The 26,187-nt window shown below is 39.4% G+C and overlaps 1 protein-coding gene across 4 annotated transcripts in view; it reads left to right on the top strand.

The window, feature by feature from the left end:
* Nucleotides 1-26,187, top strand: part of Mctp2 (multiple C2 and transmembrane domain containing 2) — a 279,955-nt gene that overhangs the window by 199,953 nt on the left and 53,815 nt on the right. For all 4 annotated transcript variants that reach the window (XM_037198675.1, XM_037198670.1, XM_028880331.2 and 1 more), the window contains one exon: nucleotides 573-692. In XM_037198675.1, the coding sequence (XP_037054570.1) occupies nucleotides 573-692 (120 nt within the window). The remainder of the gene's footprint in view (nucleotides 1-572; nucleotides 693-26,187) is intronic.

A 26,187-nucleotide genomic window follows, 5' to 3' on the forward strand; every position in this document is an offset into this window, starting at 1 on the left:
TGAGAAACGTGCTGGAGATTGTACAGCTGGGAAGGGGGAGCTGGGTTTCCTTCCTACAACTACACCTTTTGGCCTAACTAAGCTGGAATATGAGGGCTTTCTGACTGGTATTCACTCCAGTTGCAGCCATACCAAAGAGCATCTTGAGACTCATTCCCATTCTGTCTCAATATTTTTCTTTCTAGCCATGTCTTCATACTTCTCTCTCTCCTTGTCACACCATGTACACACACATACATGCGTTCACCCACGCCGTGCACACACATGCATGCAGCACTCCTGTACACCAAATGCCCAGGTGCTCCAGCTCTCCTCAGCTCAGTTTTGTGCTGAACACTATTAAAACAAGCCATTTTTCAGACAATGGGCCATAGTTCAGGTTGGAAATTCTTGTTCCCTATGGATGGCAATATTTTGAAATAGTTTTAGAAGCTATGAGGACTTCTTATACTTTTTTAATTGGTGCCATTCATGATCCAATTGAAACAGCCAGGGCAGTGGCTCTAAGAAACCATCCAGAGAATGTACGTCTAATCTACCTCTCTGTTTTCCCTTTTTTTTTAAAAACCCAGATCTTATCAAGAGATGCAGACAGGGTGAAGAGACTCACGATGGCAATTTGGAACACAATACAGTTCTGCAAGAGCTGCTTCCAATGGGAGTCCACACTGAGAAGCACAATAGCGTTTGTGGTAAGATCTTTTTCTTTGTAATGTTCACATTGTTTCCGGTTTATTTGTATCCATTCATCTCTCTAAAATATGTTATAACATTGGGGGTTAGCCTTTCTAAAACTGTACCTGGATAAAAGCTGCCCGTAAAAATCCTTTAACTTATTCCAATACTATTCATAGGTCACTTCTTGCTCAGCTTAAAAGAGTCAGGATCTATGTGATGACTGCAACATATTTAGATAGTCTTTACATGGCCTACAAAAAGTGGCAGCTGGCAAGTAATATGACTAAATTATATCTAAATGGTTCTACTTTAGTTTTTCAGTAAATCATTCACAAAATTCAATATTAAAAATATGTTTCCACATCAAGCTTTGGATACAATTGATCACTGCAAATTAAAACAGGACCGAACACCAGAACTAAGAAACACTTGTATATATGAGCTACACTAAGTTTCTCAAAACAGTGGCCCATTCTCATGAACATAATCATATCATCAAGTCAGAGAGCTTTGAGAAATTGTCACACCTCCTGAGTCTGTTACCGAAAATCCACAGGTCTTTGAAGAACATCCCAGTTGGTACCACAGCCTCACTTAGCATCTCTGGGGCATCCTCTTTCTTTTGTAAAGGAACTGGCCCTTAATCAGACAGATAATGTTGGCTATGGAGGAGATACTGAGATTCTTAATGCCTTATATGTCTTTTATACCTGGTATTAGTGATGAATTTCTATACAGTTTATATAGATGTAAGAGATTACAATAGTTAGATTATATATGTGTGTGTGTGTGTGTGTGTGTGTGTGTGTGTGTGTGTGTGTGTGTGTGTGTGTAATGATCCAAGGCAAATTGGTCCTCCATGTTTTCTTCTGTCTTGCAGGCTCGGCCTTAATTTATATGATGTATATATCACACAGGTATATTCATGAGATCAAACTGTTATAGAAATAAAATCTAAACATTGCTGTTACATATATATGTGTATATGTATGTGATATATGTGTGCGTGTATTTATATATGAGCATAAGATATTAGTGCCTCATTGTGACCTCAAAGTTATTTCCACATTTTTTTATAGAACCAGTTATTTCAACTCCAAAAGACTTTTTCTTTACCAGTGGGCAGCATTTTGATTGATTGATTTTCATTTTTGCATCATTCAGGCAATGCCAATCCTTGCTGTCATTGCCCTGGCATTTATTTAGCTATCTCCATTTCATACACCCTCCTCAGCTGGTGGCTCCATATCTCAGACTCCTCTTGCACCTCCTCAGCTCCACTTCCTACCCAGATTCCCTTTCAAAACTTTCCATGGACTGTTGTGTGCAATTATGGGCCTCAGAGGAAAGTGAACACAATTGGCGGCTGCTTGCAGCCAGCGCTCTGGCCAGCCGCATGAGAGGTAGAGGATTTCCCCTTTTTCTCAGTTGATTTCTGGCTTGGAGACTTTAGAAAAACAGATCTGTTGCCCTGGATTCAGTAAGGGGATGACAGAAATGATTAATGGGCTGCTGGCCTGATCTGAAGAAAGATTAAAACAAATGAATGGAAACAGGTTGTCCAGTAAAGAGCACTTCTGGACAGGAAGGGAGCCTTGCCAGGGGGCCTCTCCATTGCCTCTGCCTGAGGTGAGTCCTCTTCGCTGGATACCACCTCCGAGAAGAGTCAGCACCAGACAGGGTGTCAGAGACTGCAACAATGTTCCTTGGCACCAAGTGTCCCCAGACAGAGGGGCAACAGTGTTGTCCTCTCCACCCTGATTTATTGAATCATAATGCCCAAGGATACATGGGCTATGGGACTGTGGCAGGCTCTACTGTTTGTGTGAATGACATATTTCCTTCAATACATCACTGAAAAAAGATCAGACTTAGTCACATACACTGTAGAGTCAACTTGCTGTGCTCATGCACTCCAATTTCACAGACCCAACCAGCTACAACTAAAAAAAAAAAAAAAAAAAACAACCACTTCAAAATTACATCTATACTAAACAAGTACAGATGTTTCTCTTGTCCTTACTCGTACAAAATTGTATCATTGTTATCTACATTTCATTTGCATTTTATTTTATGTTACAAGCAGTCTAGAAATGTTTTGTAAGATATGTGTAGGTTACAGTCCAGAGGATGACATTGGATCTAAGGTACTTGGGCATCTATGGGGTTAGGTGTTTGGGGGTGAATCTTGGAACGAAAACCCTAAGTTTAATGAAGGATTACTATATACATAAACGGTATCACTTCTCCTGAGTATAATGCATTGAAATGCATTCACATGCAAAAGTTTATACCATATGCATCGCATCTAGCCATGGTGTTTCTTAGAGACACCGAGACACTGAAAGGCAGATAGTTCCGGCCCCAAAGCTGATTAAATGAGATTTTATTAAACCCTTTCTGTTACTATATATCACCATTATAATTATCCCTCTACAGTTTCTGATCTTCAAAATATAGGACTACCTTGAAATGTACTTAAAGGACAGAATGGAGGGCATGTGTGTGTCTATGTGTGCATTCCACCCTCCTCTTTTGTTGTTGTTTAAATTACATTGTGAGCAGTCAAGCTCTTTTTGGGGAAGCATGTTTTGTTCATAGAGTATTCTATGGGCGTTTCCATTGCTCATACAGTTCTGTTGGAGTTATGTACATAGGGACTGCCACTGGGCATGTTGCTATATCCTTGGGTATGTGGACCTCTGTCCCAGTTTGTCTATCATCAGAAAGTTAGCTTCTCAACTAAGCCGAGCCAGAAAGATGCAAGGAGGTTGAGAGAAGGAAGCTCAGCATCCTCTCTGTCTAGCTTTCTTTGCAAGGATGATGTGTATGTAATCACTGGTACCCACTAATAGTTTTCCTGTGGTCTAGTTAGGGCATGGTGCCGCTGCTTTTTATTCATCAAACTGGCACTTCCTTTATGTTCCACCTCCTGGCTGGGTGATACAGGGGTGAACAGCTTTATGAACGTCTGAAGCATAGGTTTAACCTGGGAACTTATTCAGCAACCAGATTGTATTTGAAGATCCTTATCTTCTATTGGAAATGAGGATGAGTGATAGTGTTATGCTACTGTAGGGCTGAAAAAAAAAGTTTTGGTCAAACTATCCATGATAGGACTTTCCCTGTCCCTGTAGATACAAGAATTAATGCTAGCACACTACCTACTCAGGGAAGAAAGGAAAATACTTTTTCCTTCAGTTCGCTCCAAAAATAGTCTGCAAACTTCATAATCTTCCCTGTTCTTCCAGATGAGACAAAACATATGCATTGTGGGATTACATTTAGTATATGCTAGCTATTAATGTTAAGTCTTCAGGGAAGCAGGCCATACGTTTCTCTGGGATTCCTGTGAGTGTGGTTACATAGATCATTCCTTGTTGGAAGCTTCAGTTTAAAATTCAATCAGCGTTTTAAGATCTAAGTCCAGGGAGTCCAATCAGAAGTAGATAGACAGACATGGAAGAATTCATCATGTTAGATTATTTAAGCATAAACCTGACTCACTGGAGAACTTATCCTCTGGATCTTGTGTGGGTGGCTGCATCCCCAGTGCTAGGAGAAGAATGCTATCTTGAATACTTCCTGATAGCTACTATGTGTTGTTGAAAAAATTCAAATCAATCAATTTGAGAGGGGACATGGGAAGAGTAGTTGGAAAGAGGGGTTTAAGGAAAGAAAGGGAAGGGGGAATCACTATATTTTTATTTAAATATATTTAATATGAATATTTAATTAAAATACAATCTCAAAAATAAACAAATAAAATGCAATACAATAAAACTTATTTTATAATTGTTAAATTTGCATTTTATGGGGAATGGTCAAAACATACAAAATCATGTTTCTCACCTCAATGTATTTTGTTAGGCAGAATATTTCAAAGAAAATTCTTACTCTGTCTAGAGATTTTGTACTCTTTATGAACATTTGAGAAATATTTTGGTTCATTGTTCTCTCTGAGTTTTAAATTAATTATTCATGCTAAATTAACTATACAATTTCCCTCTTCAAAGAGTCACATTTTTGACTTTCCCAATTGAAAGCCAATACAAGTGCTAAGTTACTGACAGAGAACAAATGCTCAAACATATTGTACATAAGAGTGAACACTTCTGTCTGCACACTGCTCTATGAATTGATTTGTAAATATAGCATTTATCCATGTGCACATGGTTATACTCACACAGACCTTGAACTCTGGGGATACTAAGAGCTCAGATTACAGTTTTTCTGATTGGGTATAGCAATTCCAGGCAATGTTCATGTGCTAATTCAGTGAGTTCTCACAAAAGCCTGCAGATGTAGATGCAAAACTGGCCCTCTTTTTCATAGGTGCAAAATGTGAGCCCGTGCAGCAGAATGTTGATGTTGATGTTCATGTGTTTTTAGAAGGCAAAGTGGGGATTGAAACTCAGATCATCTAGCTTTACAAGGGGCCTGCTTTATTCGAGGGCTAGATATTGCTTGCCATTGGTGCTCATGATTCAATGCCACTGTTGTCTTTGGGTTTATATTCTGACTCTTGGAGCAAGCTAACTGATTATTTCAGCAATCCCTTGACACTGTGTGAGTGGGGGAGACACCTGTTCCTGGGCACTGAGAGAAAGATACCTACCTGGGTGGGACTAGTTCTCTGTCAGTGACTTTGTTCTGAGTTGATGGGACTAATATTAAATAAGATGGACAAGTTTGTGATACCACTGGGCAACAGTTCCAGCCTTGGGAATTATGTGACCTGTATCCACATTGGAACCCATATACATGATCTGGGAAGCACTGGTTCTATATTCATCCCTAGTTGGAATGTTTGTTTCCCTTACTTTGGGAGGATAATCTTAGATGATTCAGAAGTGTTTTCAAAGAAAGCATAAACAAAGACTTAAACTAATGGGTCATGAAAGGATACTTTTCACATTTTCTTTAAGGTTTCAAGTTGTTAAAAAGAAGAGATAGAATGGGAAGTAGTTGTGGAGAGTAACCAGTGCCTTCAGGTTATCTTATACAACCTGTCAATAAGCAGGCATTTCAGTTTAATCCCCATAATGTCTCTATAGCAGCACATCATTTGATAGTGGGTTAACTCACAAAAAGTACTTTTGCATTGTGATATTATATAGTATACTATAGAATCAATTATAAATATGTTATTTTTCTTTTTCTGTTTTTTTTCTGTATAGGCTTATGCATTATCTCAGGACACTGTTTAAAGATGTGAAGTTATATTATCGCATAAATACATTTTATTGCACAATTTTCCATGTGATAAAATAACATTTACTAAGAGATGGCCTCACCACAAGGTTACTTTAAATAGCAAAGCTCTCATGGTGCTTTTAAAGTGGTGTTGCCTTTAAGGCATTGTGTCTTTCCACCAGTCTTTCAGACAGACATCTACTACACTGAGAGGTTAGTGTGCAGGGCATTGATGGATTCCTTGTTTTATTAAATTTTTCCTTAGACATTTGCTGTTAAAAAGTAATCTAAATCTACCATATATCAATGGACATCTTCATAAAGCTATGGCTTTAACATCTGTGACTTTTTTTCTTAAATTTTTTTGAGTGTAAGAAAATGAAGAATTTTTCTTGAGTTGACAGGCCTTGTAATATGATATATAATTTAAAGTATCAATCAACCCCTCAAATAAGGTTAAACATACAACTCTCCATTTCTTAATCATAGGCAGTATTTATAGATTTATAAATTTATTTATGTCAAAGGAATCTATAAATAATATTTATATTTGATATCATTTATAGATTCCTTCGCAGTTTGAGATCCTAGCATATTAGGAAATGTAAAATATTTTGACTTTGAGCTTAAACACAACAGTAATAATGGAGCCAGCCATTCCAACACATACCAGGCATATGTGTAAAACACAGACACAGACACACACACACACACAGAGAGAGAGAGAGAGAGAGAGAGAGAGAGAGAGAGAGAGAGAGAGAGAGAGAGAGAGAGAGAGAGAACAGAGAACATTTAGGAAGTAAATAGTTTGCTCTGTTTAGCAGTTTGCCAGAGCAGTTCAGCAAAGCCTTGAGGTGACTATTACTTGTTTTACTTACTGCTATAACAAAACAACCTGACAGAAAAGGAATAGAGGTTTACATTGGCTCAGAGTTGGAGGGTATTACTGTCCATCAAACTAGGGAAGTCATGGTCCTGACAGCTTAAGGAGGCTGCTGGCCACACAGCCTCTACATCTGACTCTCAGGAAACAGGGATGGATGGATGCTGGCACTCAGCTCACTTCTGTTGTGTTTAAACAAGGGCTACAGCCCATGGAGTGGTGCTACCCATAGTCAAGTTGGATCTTCTCACCTCAGCGAACTCAGTCTGCACCCCCTCCTCACAGAAATGTCGTTTCTCCATAGTGATTCTATAGCCTGTCAAGAGGACAATCATTAACTATTACAGTGACCATGATTCCTTTGGGACGTTCAGCTTTATCTTATTTTGTTATGGATGGCAAATACAGTTCTAATTTTGTTTCTGAACTCCTTAAATGGGGCAATTCAAGTGGCTTTTTTGGTGATTTGGATATTCATAGTATCTAAAATATTTAGCTTTCTTTCTAAGCTCAATCACTAGTTTATTCATAACCAGCTGTACTTACATTTTATTACATTTTTGGTGACTGTCTCCATACCTACTGGTGGTAACCACTGTTCATACCATGTGCTCAGTGCCTGTGCAGTTGGAGCTTAAAGATAAACAATAGTTTTATAAGAGAAAGTGAAAATGAACACAAGGTTGAACCATTTTATATGAAGGGGAGAATTTCTTAAGACATCTTAACAGTATATATACACACACACAATATGCATATAAAATTTACAGTTCTTGATATATCATTTGTTTTAATACTAGTACAATGATCTCTCACATCTTTAATGTAGAAGACTACTTAACATGCTTCCAAAAACATTTTAAAGATTTTTTTCCTCTAACACTTTTTAAAAGAAGAACAATTCATCATTGCACATCGTGATTATAATTTTTACAACATAATTGTACCTTATATTGACAACTTCTCAGGCATTAACTAATTATGCCATTTAATAAAATTATAGTAATTGCATTTAAAAATCATCCAAGGAAGATATAAAAGGACACTATTAACTATTTTAGCATATTTTCATGTTTATGTTTTCAGACTTATAATTGAATTGTGCTGGCGGACAGAATCCTAGGACATGCAGACTGAGTCACTTGGTATTTTAGAGGATACTGATTTTTGACTCATAAGCACCAGGTCTTTATCATCCTAATCCTAGAGCAGTACAAACTATCATGTTCACACAGCTATGCTCGGTAGCAAAAGAATGATAAACTCTGGCTCTGTGGTTTGTATACTAGCCTCTACGTCAGAACTCCGCTATTACTGTTACCTGTTCCCATCCTTCTCTTGTTCCCATCCTTCTCTTGGGCTGAACTTGGAGCACCCATTTCTCTTTGAACCTGAAAACAACATCAGATGCATGTACAAGGACAAGATATGTGTGGGCAACACACACACACACACACACACACACACACACACACACACACACACCATTCCCTGAGCTTTCTCTTAGAAACCTTCCATCTTTCAGATTCCACTGGGATCAATTTACTGCAGTCTAACCCCCAGGAGTACCCTATTGTGAGTTTGAATGTGGTTCTTATGTTAGAACCTTAGATCTTAGATAAAGATAGGATTCTGAGAGCCATGTGGCTCTTCTGTGTAGCTAATGGTTGGCTGCTTTCTTTACTGCCATCCCTCTTCCTATTACACTTCCTTCCCATTACTGCTGATGGTCCAGAGTGTTTACCATAGTTACATATGGAGAGGCAGAAATGAACTTCTCATACTATGTAGCCATTGGTCTATGAAATTTCCTCCCCTATTTTTTCTTTTTCTTCCCGTGTCTCATACTCCTCACCCCATTTACTCTTTCCTCTCTACCTCCCTGTTTCTCACACCTCCTCCTCCCTTTGTTTTTTAGTTTCTATTCCTATTGATGTGATAGAATACTTTATAGACGCGGCAGATGGAAGAAAGGGTTCATGCTAACTCATAGTTCAAGGGTACAGATCATCCTGGTATTGGAGTCAAGGCATCAGGGGCTTAAAGCAATCAGTCACATCATAGCCACAATGACAAAACAGTTAGCAATGAATTCCTGTGCTCAGTTCATTTTCTCATTTTTATATAGACCAGCATCCCACCAGGAGAATGGTGCTACCCACAGTGGGTGGTTCTTCCCACCTCAATTAATGCAATTGAAATAATCCTCCCAAGGCATGCCCTGAGACCCATCACCCAGGAGATTCTAGATTCAGGTTGACAACCCTGAACATCACACTTTGCCTCTCTGCTTGTATTCTTTTACCCTTCTTTCCTCCTTGTATTTGAGGACAAAAGATAATGTTTTGCATATGAAAATATTTGATGAAAAGAAGTCTCTTTGAAAACCAACTTTGATAATAAGTATGGAATTTTTTATGAAATAAGCTACAAGTAATGGTAGGAGTCATTGTAAATACTAATGGGTATTGATGTTGTTCTAGTAAAAGCCTTATTAACAATATTTCATTGTGAAGTGTATTTTGTGAGGTTGAAAAAAAATGCCGTGATCCATGTTATGTGCTGTAGTGAATGCACAAGAGCCAACTACTTCCAGGAACTCATTAATGTGCTTGTGACCACCAAATCCCAAAGCATGGACCACCGCCCTCAAGGCTTTGATAGTAGTCTTCACACTTGCCTTGCTTCGCATCAAAAGCAGGGCACAAACACTGCATGTGTTTGCTGCATTAAGGAATTATGCAGAGTGACTATATGTATTGTTATGGTATGGTATACCATGTTTCAAACAGCAAAGGTCTAGTCTTAAATTCTTCTGATGATAATGCTGGGTACACAGTAGGCATCTAAACCTTGCTTCCTGGAAGAAGGCTAGGATCACTGGAGTCCATCTGTTTCCTTTTATTCCAATTCCTCCTCTGATGCACTACCCTGTGTCTTCTTTGGTGCAGAAAATCCGAAGCTATCTGACCACTCTATTGTCATCTTGTCTGTTATGCAATTTTCTGACCCTGCCTGCCCAGGGTAGTGCTAATTAGCAGCAAAACGGCCAAAAGGCAGCCAGCAACAGGAGGGCTGGGGTGAGATCTCTAGCTGGAACCCACAGTCATTGAATCTTGGAGCATTTATTCTATTTTATTTTATTTTTTTAAGAGCAGAGTGCTTTTCCTCCTCTCCATCTGTTTCTTTAACATGACACCTGGATGTGCAAACATTTGGAGTGATGCAAAAAATGGAAAAGAATGTCTGGAAATAGAGAGAGGGAAGGGCATGTGAGAAGACAGCCACCACCATCCCCGGCCTAGGTTCTGACCTGTTGAAGAACCATGCTCAGTGCTTCTATTTCTGGCTAATTTGATATTGCCTTTTTTGTTGCAGCCTGAGCTTTGTTATTTGTTTCTAAGCTGTCATTTTTATTAGTCTCTCTGGCTGATCTTTTGGGGCTCCGCATCAGGTGGCGTGTGCTCTCATTGTCTGGCTGGGCTCGGCAAAACGGAAGGCCTTTTATTGCTGTGTGATGTGGGCGTGCTTGCCTGGGTAGCCTGTAATTAGACCCACCACAGGTGACAGTTACAAGAGAGCCCAGTAATCATTCGAGCTGCCTGATCTGATGTTTATGGAGAGCAACCTGCTTTGTGGTCTGGCTAGGGTTTACTGCCGGATAGCACTTCTGCCATTTGATTTATGCTTTGGAAAGGCATGTTTGGTTACCTCTCCCTGGATCTTGAGGTTATGTCATTAGCTCTTTAAAATAACAGATCATTCTCTCTCTCTCTCTCTCTCTCTCTCTCTCTCTCTCTCTCTGTATGTATGTATGTGTGTGTCAATGTGTATGTGTATTATTTGCTTCTATTTGTGTGTGTTGTTCACTGGCCTAATAGTCCATATCTTACTTATGCCAAAAACCACATAAAGATACGAGAACAGCCATAATCAAATTCAATGCACAGTGCACAACCCTTTTAGCCATGTTCTTGAGCAGGGCCTTGTGAACTATTTCAGTTTCCCTGAGATTTTCAAACCAGCACAAAGCATGGTGTGTCATCCCCCCCCACCCCACCCCACCCCCCACCCCCAAGCCTTTTCGACTAAGTTTTCTATTTCTGCCCAATGTCTCTAAAGTTTCTCTCGATTGTCATGGAGGCTTCCTTCTTGTCAAAGAAAACATGGTAAAAGAGAAAGGAGACATGGTATTCACTTCTTGGCAAAAGCAATACTGAATGAGACAGCCAGGGCTGCTGTTTGCATCTGGAAAAGATGGAGCCACAGAGTGTTAAAATTGGAGGAATGTTTGTGTTCCATCACAAGGGTAGAAACAAGGCCTTCCTTAGGGTTCCCAGAGCATAACTGGCAAACCCCCAAAGCCCCAAACCTCAGCTCTACACCATTTTTACAAGGTGTGACTTTTACTGGCATTCACTTTGCTATTATGGTTTTAGTTCCTGGATATGAATTGCATCTACACAGCAGCCGCGGATTCTGCTGTTTTTTTAAACAGTACATTTTCCCCTCAAGTCCTCCTATTGGAAACTAGTTTGTAAGTCAGTGGAGCTGCTGCTTGGAAAGATAATGCTCCCAGGGATGTAAATCTGAATCACGACTCCTGTGCATTTGGCTGACCCTTCTGTTAAGGCAAATGGATCTCCACCACCAGGATTCTGTGAGCACAGAGATGGAGGGGATGGGGATGATGACAGGGACTGTAATAGCCTGGGATCCATGTGTTTCCAAAGCGCTGTGTTTTTGACCTCTACCTTAAAAACCTGTTCCTCAGTCATTGGTCTACAAGCGTGATTTTTACAAAATATTTTAAAATATCTCTTCTATTTTCAAAGCAGGAGAATACTGAGTATGTGTTTGCTAATAGCAATATTGCCCCTGTTCTGGATAGATCTAGGTACAGTGCTCAGAAATATTTTGTAAATGATTCCCAAACATGAGCTGTTTTCCCAGGAAATGAATTCAGTCTTTTTTTTTTTTTTTTTTGGAAGAAAACTTCTGCAACCCCTGCCCCATTCTACTTTGTAGAATCGGAAGATAAAGCATATGTTTTGTTGCTTAAAAGTGGTTAATGGAGCCCTCCTTAAATGAATCTCCTCTAGAATGTTTAATTTTGCATTTTATGGTGGTGTTTAAATTTTCAAAAATGTAACGGCTACCAAAGAACACTATTTATTTATGGCCATTTAACTCCCACCTCCACCCCCCCCCCACAAAGACAAGTTGGAGGAAACAGAAAAAAAAAAAGAAGAAGAAAAAGAGGAAAGGAATTAAAAAAGAATGAGCAAGCAGCTTGATGCTTGTCTGCGTTACTTAAGAGTCCGGCAGGTGGCGACAGAAACCCACAAATGAGGAAAATCCCAAGGTAGTTTTTTTTTTCTGTTGACTACGTGGGTATTTTAATTCCAGCAATTTATTTTTAATTTGATACAATAATCTGTAAACAGAAATTATTACATCCATTTAAAAAATTTAATTTCCATGTTGTGTAATTTTCTGCTCCGTTTTTGTAATCATTTTCTCTCATATTATGTAGCCTGTTTATCTCCATGCAGAAGGGATAAAAATCTAGATTATTGTCAGGTTAGTACAGATTTTCTGTGTCAATTAGATACCTTGCACACTGGAATTGCAATTTATTTTTACATAACTTTTAGGTAAAGTTATACATTATTGGTGGTTTAAAAAATATGCTCTCTCTCTCTCTCTCTCTCTCTCTGTGTGTGTGTGTGTGTGTGTGTGTGTGTGTGTGTGTGTGTGTGTATGTTTGTTTGTTTGTTTACAAAGACACATATTTAAGCTATAATATTAAACCCAGTTGCTGTAAGGGGTCTTTTCCTACTTGAATACTTAAGGTTAGTTTCAATGTGCTCAGAGTCACAGATTTCTTAAAAGATGTTATCCAATGCTAAAATCACAACACAAAAAATTGTCCTCAATTAGAGAATGCATAGCAGATATAATAACATTTCCATTTCTCTCCTTGTTTGTTTTGGGTATTAGGAACTGTAAAGGCAAAGTCAATGACTTAAAGAGTGGAGATTTCTTTCTCTGATGCAGGTTAAGGTTCAAAAGTTCTTAAATTGCAATTTTTGCAAAGACATATTCATTTGCATTTTTTTTTAGGTTTTAGCTTGAAGATACTGACTCTAGAATGATTTGCTTAAGCATAAAGCTAATTTTGGCTCTCCTATTTTCTTGTAGTCTCAATTAAAAAAAATCTGAAAACCTTGCAGTGCACATTTTCTGAGGGAATTGACATGATTCTAAGGAAATGTAATTATTTTGGTTTAAATGCTTTAGGCTTTAGAAGTGAGTGTCATCAGTGGGCAACTGGGATGGTCCTGGGGAAATTATCTGAATTTCTGCCATTGTCTTTCTTTGGAACTGTCTGCTAAATCTTATGATAAAGTTCAAAACCCAATAAGGTCTTGTCTACTGGTCCCTTGGATCCAGACTGTCTTGTAGTAGAAAGGGGGGGGGAGAGAGAGAGAGAGAGAGAGAGAGAGAGAGAGAGAGAGAGAGAGAGAGAGAGAGAGAGAAGAAACCAGATTTCTTATATTCTGTTTCAATTGCTCTTTCAATTACTCATGAGGGAGACTAGGGGAAGGCAAGTCCGACCCCCTGAAAACCTATTTTGCAGCCTCCATATGAAGAATATTCAGTTCTCTGCTCTGTTAGCAGCTGACCAGAATCTAATCCATTAAAAATATGTCGTGGTAAGCAATTCTCGAAAATGTTTATAATAAGTGGTGAAAGCCAAGCTTCCACTGTGAGATTAGCAGTCAGAGAGGACGTGTTCATCTGGAAATAGGTTACTGCTTGACCAGTTGTCCTGGCGAGAAGCCCGAGGGATAGGAGGAGATTTAAAAGCTGGAAGTGTAAGGGCTGTATTTGATTCCCCCCCCCCACACACACACACACTTTGCTGCTTTTGCATATAACTGTGTTGTTTATCACTTACATGAGGTTTTCTTCAAGGGATCTATTATGAAGCTAATTTTAAGAGCAAAAGCATGGTGTGTTTCACGGAGGGTGGGGGGTGGGGGAGTGGAGGATTACCCCATCCCTGTCTTGTGACCATCAAATGACCTATGCATATTCATGTAACTCATTTACTTTTGCAGAACCGGCTCAGGAAAAATGGGGGTGTGGTGTCTTGCTTAGGGCTGTAGTGACAATCCAGCTTTCTGCTTGATTGAGGTCCAGCCTCCGCAGTGGACACAGTTGACCAAGAATAACACTTTGGAGGTGGATGATACCTAGAGTATCAGCGGCCTGAGTGACTAAGAGATCAAATACACTGGCTAAAAAGCCTTAGGGAAGCATTATGTGTCTGAGGTCTGATCTATTGTCTGGGAGGTCGGGGAGTGTTAATGCAGTCTGCGAAGATTACACTCCCTCTCTAATTGCTCGCGCACATCCTTAAAGGATTTAAGCAGTCAGGAGAGGTGATGCTCCTTGGCACTTTTTTGTCTTCTACTGCAGTTGGAGTGTTATCTGTCTTCCCACCTAGATCACTAGATGCCTAAGGAGGGATGAAAGTAACTAGAGATGGTACTTTCAGCATGGTTCCTACCTGCACTTTAAATACCCTGGAGTTTACCTTGTGAGAAGGACAGCTTCACTGTGGCATACAGAACCTTCACACCGATCCAAAACTCTACATGGATTTTTGGCCCAATATATTTTCATCATTTCTTCTCAGTACTGGAATGCTACATGACATTTTGTATTGGGGTTATACTAGTAGATCATTTAAGCAAGTGGGGAAGTGTGAGCGTTAATATCTCTGGGCTTCCTACTTTACCAAAACACGCATGTGAGTGCGTGCACGTATATATGCATGCATGTGCACACACACACACACACACACACACACACACACACAAATGCACACATACAAATGCACACATCCGTAAACATTTGTCATCATACTACTTATACTCTGAAACACACACTCACATGCACAGGCATGCATGCACACACAAGGACACACACACAGCCACACATGTTCTAAACTGTTTACAAGATCCATCCACAAATAAGACCTGATAGCTTTGTCCAGACTTTCATTGTAAACTTCATGTAGTGTGTAAGCACATTTCTACAAAGGCCCCTCCCAGCTTTGGAGTGTATCTACTAAGCCTTGTACACCTGGGAGCCCATGAAACAATGTGATCATTCCCAAGTGACACCAGAAAGCTAAAATGAAGGCTTTACTAACTCTTTCACATGGCAGTTTAGGGAATACTGGGTGTCTGTGTGTCTGGAAGAGCACAGTGAGGCTGTGACATTTGTAATCTGTGTGGCTGCAGGAGTGGGGAGGGCAGGTCTATGTAAGGCTGGGAATGTTCTCTCCTCACCAGGCACCATTGCCTCACCGAGAGGTACAGATTCCTCTTAGATCAGCCCCAACTATGAATACAGATTGTGTAGATGGCCTGGAGCCCACACTATAATGTTTATGTAGCGTGGTGGATGAGACCTGGGAGGATTCCCTGTGATTCACCATGGTGCTGAGTGATGGGTGTGGAAAAGATTTTTTTTTTTTTTAAAGAAATCCTTGTTTGTCCCTTGGGATTTTTCACACTTCTTAGTCGACAACACAGTATTTTACTCATCCTGGATAAAGCTGTCAGTGTGTGCATTATATGTGTGTCTTGAAGACTCTGCGCAGATGACAGGAACAATTGCTGGAGGGAGAGAAAACACATTTGAATCAAAATCTTCAGAGGAGCGCTTCTCTAGGATCTCCGGCCCCTGCTTCTACGTGGTGGACTTCTTCTCACACTTTTCCTTTCTGTGTGTTATCTCACACTGTTGATAGATTGCACTGAATGTTTCATCTGTATATAAAAATTAAAAATTCAAACAAAAATCTGGCCCACATGAAGAACAGGCCCTTTGGGCATATGGTTCATTATGCATATTCGTTTAATTACTAAAACACTTGTGATGGCTTTTCTGCCCTTGCTTTCAACTTCCAAAGTTGGATCTCTTCTATTGCTTAGAAAATGCAGCACAGAATTCTATTTTGAAGGCAGGGGAAGAAAAGAGAAGCAGCAGCAAAAGGAACCTTTGAAGAAACGATGTAGTTCGCTTGGAAGAGGAAGGCTTCCTCTTTGGAAGAGGATGGTTTCCTGATGGGAAGCTGATGGGAGCTGGCATTCCTCCTCTCCTTTTGTTCCCCTCTCTCCTTGGGCTCTCCCTCCCATTCCCACGGCAGTCCCACCCCCACCCCCCAGGGCTGCTCTTACTGTGGTGAGTTCATACAGATGTGAACAGGGAGGTCAGACCAGGGATGTAGGTTTCCAGCATGTTCCCTTGGAGTAACTCAGGGAATGGGATGATGGAGCTGTCTGCATTTTATTGGTTAGAATGTGGCCACTATGAAAATGTGACTTTAATTGATTTTTCAGGGCAAACAGGTGGTGACAGATTAGACATTCCCTGGTCTCGGTGCCACTCCTAATTTGTGGCTGTACGTAGAATAGCTTTATTAAAATAAACAATCTCTCGGCTTTGGTGTTACCTGAACATCTGCCTCCCTCCTTTTGAAGATACCCTGGAAAGATTTTCATGTTGTGATCCTTTTAGAAAGTTCGGTTTCTAAGCTAGTTGAAAAAAAAAAAAAGACTTTATTTTCTACACTTGCCATTAAGTGTAGCATAAAAAATATCTTGGCGTGGAAGCTCTAGTGTGGCCCAGTGAGTCACACAGTTTACCCTTCAGTCCATATATCTTCACTTGTAAGTGTTCACTGCAATGAGTCATTGGTCTGATTGAGGCCTCTGGCTTCTGCTACACTATCAGTACCGGACCCTCACTGGGACTCCTCTTAGACATCCATCCTATTGTTGCCCAGAATCATAGAGATCTGTAGCTTTGGATCATTAGGTCCAGCCCCTTCACGTGCTCCAGCAGTTCACAGATGAGGTAGGTGGTGGGGTGAGCTACCTTGTAGACCTGTTTTTTGTTTTATTTGTTTTTTTTTGTGTGTTGTTTTATTTTTTGGTTTTACTTTTAAATTTTGGTTTTGGAGGAGGCTGCAAGGGCAGAGGGTGAAAGCAAGGGAATGGGGAGATGAATCGGATTGGGATGCATGATGTGAAATCCACAAACAATCAATAAAAAGTTTTTTAAAAAGTAGTATTTTTGTCCTTTCGTGTAACACAGATAGAATTCAGAAGATGTATAAATAGGATCATTGTTGTCTTTGTTCATTTAAGCAAAAGCACATTTTTTTTTTTTACATGATGCAACAGATTTTCAGCATGCTAGGTCACAGTTGAATGTGTGCTTATTCTGTTGTGACTAGACTTGAACTTTCTTGTTGGTGAGAAAAAGATTCCTGGCTTGAATATACACAGGAGTATGAGAGCTGTGCTGTGAGACCTTTCGGATTTCTTCCTGATTTATGGGGGCATCTCTACTTTAAGAGAGGATTTCCTGGGCTCCTGCTAATGAGAATATATTTAAAACTCCTAAACATGCCTATCTGAGGAAGGCAATTCCAAATCTGGGCAATATATGTGTCTTCAGGGGCAGTGCAAGCATGATTTTGCTTTCCAATTAAGCAAATTAGTACTCGAAGAGAAGTACTCCAAGACATGCTTGGTGGGATTGCTAAAGGAATTCTACTTTGCTACGCAAAGCCTCACTTACCCCTCACTCTGAAAGAGGCCCTTGGAATTAAAGCACCAGAGTTTGCTTTCAGCAGGGATAATGTGTCTTGAGCAGACTTGGTATGAACACCCTACAGTCCTGCTGCTTTAGTCCCAGAAACAAAGCTGCCAATGGGAGGAACTCAGCCCAGGGAACTCTTTTGCTCCAGCGCTGCACTTCTACTAATCAACTGTACTTATTTAATGCCAGGCCTGTCCACACCTTATTTTTATTCTGATCGTTCTATGAACATGAAGAACCGATAATGGTTGATGGTTCAACTTCAGTCCTAGTTGCAGCATGCTGCTCTCTGACTTTGGACAGACTGTCCTTTCACCGCAAGCCTTGTCCAGCTGGAGGATGATTAGAGTGTGCCTCTTTCCTCCTCTTCTATGGAGGACACCAAGCAGTCCAAAATAATGCTTCTGAAAGGAGTGAGACCCTCACCAGTCCACACAATGGTACTGTTGGTTTTTGACCTCTTCAGACACCCAGATTTTCAGAAGACTATAGAGAGACGTAAGGATTTTCTGTTCCCTTTTTTTAATGAGAATAGAAAACTTACTGATAATCGTGAAAAATGTATTTACCAAAGTCAGGCTTTCAGTTGCACAATTACTGACTTTGACAAAAATGCATAATGAGAAATTCATTGTCTGATTGTAGACCTTAAATTATGATTATTCTAGGGGAAAAGCCAATGGTGGCTGCACACTAGATGATTTTCTTTCTTTCATTTTCTTTTCTTTTTTTTTTTTTTTTTTTTTTTTGGTTTTTCGAGACAGGGTTTCTCTGTGTAGCTTTGCGCGCCTTTTCCTGGAACTCACTTGGTAGTCCAGGCTGACCTCGAACTCACCGAGATCCGCCTGGCTCTGCCTCCCAAGTGCTGGGATTAAAAGCTAGCGCCACCACTGCCCAGCCGACTATCCTTTCTTTCATTCAGTTTAGTACTTTATAAATTTGTAGCCTCTCCTTTCTGTGTGATGCGAAGATTTGTTTGGAGCCATCGGTGAAATGTAAAGCATCAAGAGATATAAAGCACATAAGGTTCATAAACGTCATGCAGACATAAAAGTGATATTGTTTTCAGAGAAAGAACATGGGAAGAGTATTTAATGAGAAGTGAACATATGTGGCAGCATATTCCTGTAATCTAGGACTTGGGAAGTGCATGGATTATATGCATGAATGATTACCTGAGTCACCAATAATGCCTTGGTATTGCATTAAGGAAAGAAATCAAATCACTTCCCCCTGGAGTCCTTTAACCAAGAGTGAGTCCAGATTTGAATTCTCTACTTCACGATTCCTGTGTCTTCTGTCCTCTGTCTATGGAACGAGTCGGAATCTGTGCCTGCATCTGTATCTTTGTCCATCCCCGTATGTCTCTCTGGAGAAGGAATTGGATGTTTTACCAAAATACTCAGTAATTTTTTATAAGGGCTTAAGTCATTGACTCCAACTGATCACAGCTGACCTAGATAACAAACATCAATGTTTATCAACCAATATCAAAAAATTATTGCTTTCAACTTTTCTAGTAGATTTTAGGAAGTTGCGTTCAGCCTCTGTATTCAAAATTTTCAGCAAGTAATACACATGCATTTTCTGGGCTAGGGGCCTGGGAGATCCCTAAGTTAAGATTGCAGCTACACATTAGCTTGGGTTTTAAAAGTTGATCACATGGAAATCCAATAAGACAATAAGGTTGGTTGAGTGTTCTCTTAAAAGCAGGTTAAACAAACAGGCTAAGTAAACAGTAGAATAGCAGTCTTAAGCTTAAGTGACTCTAAGGTGTATTATTAACTTTGGCTGTGAGATTCAGCTCAAATTTCAGTCTCATAGGATGTAAGAGACATTTTCAGAATATTGCATCTCCACAGGGAGGAGGAGATAGAAAGATCACTGCAAATTCAAGGATAACTGATTTAAATAGTTAGTTCCAGGCCAGGTAGGGCTGCAGAATCCAGCTTAGTATGGGAACTAGCTATATAAAGTGATGTGATAATATGGCCGCTCCATGGTATTGTTAAGGGGAAGGTTTTTGTTATAGATATGAGAGAGAGAACATCCAGAGGAATTTAGAAGAGTCCAGAGCAGAGAGAGAAAGGAAAGTGAACCTGGCTATGAGAGAAGCAGGAGCAGAGAGGGGGTCTGTAGATGTAATTCTGAATGGTATTATTAAATAAGAAACACAGAGCCAAATGCAGAGTTAAAAGCCCAGAGATTGAGCAGCAGCCAAGAGCTAAGACTGCCTTCTTACCCCTCATTGTTGCTGTTGTCCTTCCCCCTGAGAAAGAGACCCACTTCTTGTGTGCATCTGTATTTTTATTGACTTTCTGCTCTGCCTTTTCATTGGTTGTAAACCCAACCACATGACCTCCTCGTCACTGCCTGTTTATACAGACCTCCAGGTCTTCTATGGTTGGTATTGAGATTAAAGGCATGTGTCTCCATGCTGGCTGTGTCCTTGAACACACAGATCTGTCTGTCATGTGATCGGGATTAAGGGTGTGTGCTACCACTGCTGGACTTCTGCTAAATGGCTTACTATTAGCTCTGATTCCCCAGGCAACTTTATTAACATACAAATAAAAATCACATTTCAGCACAAATAAAATATCACCCTAGGAGTCAGTTAGAAATGGACAGGGGGAGAGAGAGAGAGAGAGAGAGAGAGAGAGAGAGAGAGAGAGAGAGAGAGAGAGAGAGAGAGAGAATTGAAAATAGCAGGGTTTTAAGGAGACTGAGTAGCTGTGGGGAGGGGGTGGAAAACCCTGTGAACTGGAAAGAGTTTTAGGGTAGGGGAGGAAGTGAGAAGGGCTAGGATGATAGTGTGGACTTTGAAATGTATAACGGGTACTTGTGATACTTTGGTAGGCTAATAGACAGCAGCACAGGCCGCCATTTGTCCCTCCTTCCAGGGATAAGGAAAAGTGACTTCTTTTGGTAGAGAGGAACTAGCTTTACAAGTTCCTGAGGAATACTGGCTTTTATCTAACCTCCAGAAATCCTTCCTCCTATAGTCCAGGTTGAACTCATTCCTGGATATTTGAACTGCCTTTTTGTATTTGGGGAAATGAAGTTTCCTTTGGATATAGCCATTCTCAGATGTTAAATGTTCTCGCTTTCCAAGGCACAAACATATTCCTCACTGAATCATGTTGGGGTAGTGTTAATAGCCCATGCATTCTAGAGATTTTCAAGCTCCACTTCTTGAATTCATGGTATCCAAAGCCATAGTTTAGATTGTGGTGCGGATTTCTCACAGACCACTTTGATCTATCCACACTCTTGTACCATGACCCAACTGCAGGTGCATAGCTACAAGTAATATTTCCTAGATCTTTACTGAAATGCTTACATTTAGATCTCCTGATTCAAATTCAACAAATGTTTGCATATCTGTTACAGGATAATTCCATCTTACATTTTCTATGATACAGAGACAAAAGTCATTTATGATCTATCAATCCAAAGAACAGATAGTAATTCTGAAATGAAAAATACGTATGTTCAAAAACAACCGTAATACTTTGCAAAGCATATGTGCCTCTTATCTTGCAGAAAGTCAAGGTTTGTTCTAAGTAGAATAACTTGGAAAAAGAAAGATGAATGTTACTAGGGACAATTCAAATAAAAATATTGAGGAAAAAAACAGAGGAGGAAATTTTTAAGTTGCACAAATTTATAGCTTGGAATTTAGGAACTAGGGTAAGATACAGAGAGGGTAAGTATTGAAAAATGTAAGTTTAGGCCATTACCTTATTTAATGGGCCTTGAATAGCAAACTAAGAATTCTATATATTTATATATATTTTAGCAAACTAAAATTCTACAGAGTAGGAAGGTGGATGACATTGGTCCTCTTGTGAAAGAGAACCAAGAAAAAGTATTTTGAATAATTTAGGAAATAGAAACATATTAAATAATCTGATTATAGACTCAGTTTAGAAAATGGTTAAGCCTACATTTGGTCTACTGTGGCATGAGTATAGACTACTATTAAATGATTGAATCCATTATTTATATTTAAATATATGTGTTTATATCACAGACATTTAAAAATGAAACTTCTCATTGTGCAATATATGTAAGACTCATAAAAACAAAGAAACAAGAACATTTTGTGAAGAGTTTTAATGACCCTTGGTTTTTCTTAGTGCTATCATGCAGAATCACAGATATACCTTGTCTGATTTGGGATTCTCATAAATTATTCACTCCAGCACATGCCTGATTCCTGTTTCTCCAGATCTGGCATGTGCTAGGTAGTTTCAATGAGCTCTTCAATACAGTAAGTAAGTAAAGAATGCCACAATCAAGATGCTCAACTATCTTACTCAACTATCTTATCACACAGAGCCTTTGTCCTGTTACGCCTTTACACCCAGCCTAATCTTGGCAACAACTCACTATTTTTTATCACTGTAGTTCTGACTTATGAACTGTCAGAAAAATCGTAAAGTATGGTGACCAATAAGATGAACTTGTTTCATTCTGTTGAGTGGCTTGAAGATACATTCAGGTTCTGTGCATCACTAATTCATCCATATCATCATCTTTTAAATGCTTAGAGGGCTGGGCTTACATTTACAGGACTGGTTAGATGGTGCTTGGAATGGACCCCTAGAGAGGAGTAGTGTTTTGGGTTCTCCATGGTCTCCACCACTCCCTGAGTCCCTCACCTGGGATTCCCACACTTTTATCCATTTTACCTGTTTAATCCATGTGGACATTTTGGTCCATGAGCTTTTCAGTAAGCCTTCGATCTGAAGTGGATGTAAAATGGTCAAGGCTTCATGGGTTAATGTATGTACTACAGGAAAAAAGAAGGTTTCCATGTGTCAGGTAATTTTGGGAAACAATGTCAAGAAGTGCTCTCAGCACTGAGTTGTATTCCTTCCCGTTGACTGTGGTTTTGCCACTAAGGGCTCTGCCTAGCTACTGTATTCAACACTGCCTTGTTTTGAAAGGCGGAAAGCACGTGAAATTTTGATGTTTTCTATGATTTGAAAAGAAATTCAATCAGCGTTACTTTTGATGATTGTATTGGTCTGTAATTTTGTGAATTATTTTGTCTATTCTATTATAGGTAGACTTTGAATTGATTCTAGATTGTAGATTTTGTTTTATTTTACTTTGGGTTATTATTAAGATTTTTTGTTTTTGTTTTTTTCAAGACAGGGGTTCTCTGTGTAGCTTTGAGCCTTTCCTGGAACTCGCTTTGGAGACCAGGCTGGCCTCAAACTCACAGAGATCCACCTGCCTCTGCCTCCCGAGTGCTGGGATTAAAGGCGTGCACTACCACCACCTGGTTATTATTAAGATTTTAAAATAAATATTGGCATACATGTCATCTGGTGGACATGTGGAAGAGTTGAGGCTTATGGTCCCAGTGTAGAGATTGTAAAGCAGCATTCAGGAGCTCTATAAAATGTAATTTCTCAATACTTCTCATCAAACCTGTGGAGTCAGGAACTGTGGCAGTTGGACCTATGTCTTGTTTATATAGATTTCCAGGTGTTCATACTTTTTTAAGTTTATACTGACTGCTTTAGGATATAAGATTTCTGGAATATCGTATACACATATATTGTTTGTCCCAATCATGTCCCAAGTTATAGATCATCAGCATCCAGTTGAATTTATCTTTCTGAATCTTAAAAACCTCTCTACCTCATCTTACTTCTTAATTTTATCAACTTGGGTGTATGATGTATTATTTAAATTTAGTCAAAATTGCATTTTCCTACAATGAAAATGCATTTTTCTCACTGATGGGTTTGGTATGTTTGGAGAACCTTTGGGTCCCTCATACTTTGTTATTCTGTTGTGTGTTTTCCCCCTGTCCACCCTTTTTAATTTGTAGCACCATCTATACTAAATAATTTAGACATAAGCTCTCTGCAATACAAATATCTTCTTAAAGGTTCTGTGTACCTTTTGTAGGCACAACGTGTGTGTCATTCTTTGATAAGCAACACCTACCATGTCAAACTTCTTCTTTTTATTTTTCAAGACAGGGTTTCTCTGTGTAGCTTTGTGCCTTTCCTGGAACTCACTCTGTAGCCCAGGCTGACCTCAAACTCATAGAGATCTACCTACCTCTGCCTCCCGAGTGCTGGGATTAACGGCATGTGCCACCACTGCCCAGCCTCCATGTCAAACTTTTTTCCCACTCTGTTTTCTACTTTGTACAAGTTTAAGAAATTCTTTCTTAGATCTTAGAAACTTCTTTAAAGTTTCCATTGTTCTTACTTTTACATTAATGTTAGCCAACTGGTGGTTTGATTTAATTTTCTCTTTTTTTTTTTCTTTTTACTGTTGGAGACTTTCATATATGGGTATAATTTAATTAAATTCATCTCACATTCACTCCCCTCCAGTTCCTCCTCTATCTGTCCCAAACTATTGGATTCCAATTTTATGTATTATATTTTTGAACTCACTGAGTCCACTTAGAGCTGCCAGTCATCATTGGCAGCCTCCTGGATTGGATCCTTAGGAAGGATTTTCCTTCCAGCAGCCAGGAGTCTTAATTAGTGGTGGGACCTTATGCCTACCTCTCCTTCCTGTGGGAATTTGCCTGACTTGAGCTTTTGCAGGTCTTCTGCATGCTGTCACAATGCCTGCAAGTTCATATGTACAAACTATGCTCTTGAGGTTAGCAAAAAGTTTCGCACTAGGTCTGACTCTTAAAATCTTTCTGCCCCTTCTTCCTCAATGATTCCCCAAGCTTGGTAGAAAAGGGTATGATAGAGATACCCCAACTTGGACTGAGGACTCCACAGTCTCTTATCTACATGTGACCAGCAGTGGGTCTCTGTGTTAATAGCTATCTACTAGGGAAAGGAAGCTTCTCTAATCAGAGTTGAGAGATTCCCTAATCTATGGTTATAAAAATAAATCATGAGGAGTTGGTTCAATACTATGTTCATTTAGCAAAATAATGTTAGTAGGTTCTCCCCTTGACTCAAATAGACACAGAATCTTAACCACTTTAATGGTGCTAGACATGAGTTCCATCTTTGGACTTGTCCTTAAATATAATTTTAGAAAGTAGTTGATTACTCTCTTTACATTGGTGGGTACCACTATTGTGCTAGTGATCATATCTTTTCAATCTGATAATTTTTGTAGCTCATAGAGTTCAAGACTGGGTAAGATCAATGATGATATTTCTTCCTTAGTAAAATGAATAACCCCCCTCCCACAATATGATAGCTAATCAGTAGGGTATTTAGCTTCCAACCCAATATGAATTCTCTCTCCATGTTCTATGAATCAATCATATGGTATCTTCAACAATAGGGTCTTAACCTTAAGTTCTAGAGGATAACCAAAACTAAGGGTAACAGCTTGTTATGATTAGTTGGGGTCAGTATGATCACACTGACCAAAAGCTACAAGAGACATAACTCATTCCTATCAATAGACCCTATGATATCTGGGGAGGCATTGTTCCCTCACTATATGTTAGCTCCACTAAAATTTGTGTATATATTTGTGTGTATACACGTGTGTGTGTGTGTGTGTGTGTGTGTGTGTGTGTGTGTGTGTGTGTGTATAAATGGTAGTAGTTGTCTGTATGGATTTTTCAAAAGTGTTTAGTGTTGTTTATCCCTCCCCATACTCCCTACTTGGTCCTCCTTCGATCCCCAGCCTGTGCTTCAGATTGGTCAACCAATAGATACATACATTCTTCAATTGTTCAAACTCCATTCCATGTCATCTCCAGCATTCCTTCTTATTTGTATGCTTCTCCTGGGCCACGTTCTCTAAACACTCTGAACATAGTCATTCTTAGGTCTAGTACTATCACCATATTCTTAATCTACAATTCATTCTGGCCTAGGTCATGGCAATGGCTTGTGAATGAAATCTATTCTCTGCATGGAGAGCTCTCATTATGCCATCACATTAGTATTTCTTGAGTAGAAGACAGTGTATATTGTTCTCCTGTTTATAACAATTTGGATAACAATCTGGCTACTTCCTTAGAATAAAAGTCAAATCCGAATGCCCATTGACAAAGCCCCTAAGAAGAGCTCCTATGTCTCCTCTTTCTGATCATTCACATTCTCCTTCAGATACCCTTGGATATACTAGATGATAAACTTTTCCCAGCGCCCACACTTTCTTCAGAGCCTTGGATTTCATCATCATCATCATCATCTATATATAATATGTATCATATATAATGTTTTACTGTTGATACTATATATAATACATAAATGATCTATGTTGTGCATTTATGTATATTAAATATAATAGATTATATATCAGATAAAAAAGCTCCAAGTAAGCTCCATAAAGGATGGTTATTCATCCAAGAATCTTTATTTTGTTACTGTATGTATTTATGATGGGGAGATTGAGCATGCCACAGCATGCATGAGAAGGTGACAGGAGAGTTTTACGAAGTTGGTTTTCTTTCAATCTTTGTACGTGTTCTAGAGATGAAACTTGGATCATTAGGCTTCATAACAGGTGTTGCTGATCTATCTTTCTGGCCCAAGGATGGCTTTTGTATTTCTATCACTATTTCTTTCCTTTTATACCCATTTATGTCCAAGTCAATGTTATCAGTTGCAGGTGCTTAACTAATAAGAGCAATGAACAATGAATTCATGCAGCAAATACATTTGTAATGGCAGACTGGGGTTAGTGTGTATTCTGGTGAAAGATCCACCTCAACTCCCCTCCCCCATCTCTTTCCCCAAACTTACCCCCTCAAAGCATGCCAAACATGGCTCTTC

This window comes from Peromyscus leucopus, chromosome 1, assembly GCF_004664715.2.
Source record: "Peromyscus leucopus breed LL Stock chromosome 1, UCI_PerLeu_2.1, whole genome shotgun sequence".
NCBI lineage: Eukaryota > Metazoa > Chordata > Mammalia > Rodentia > Cricetidae > Peromyscus > Peromyscus leucopus.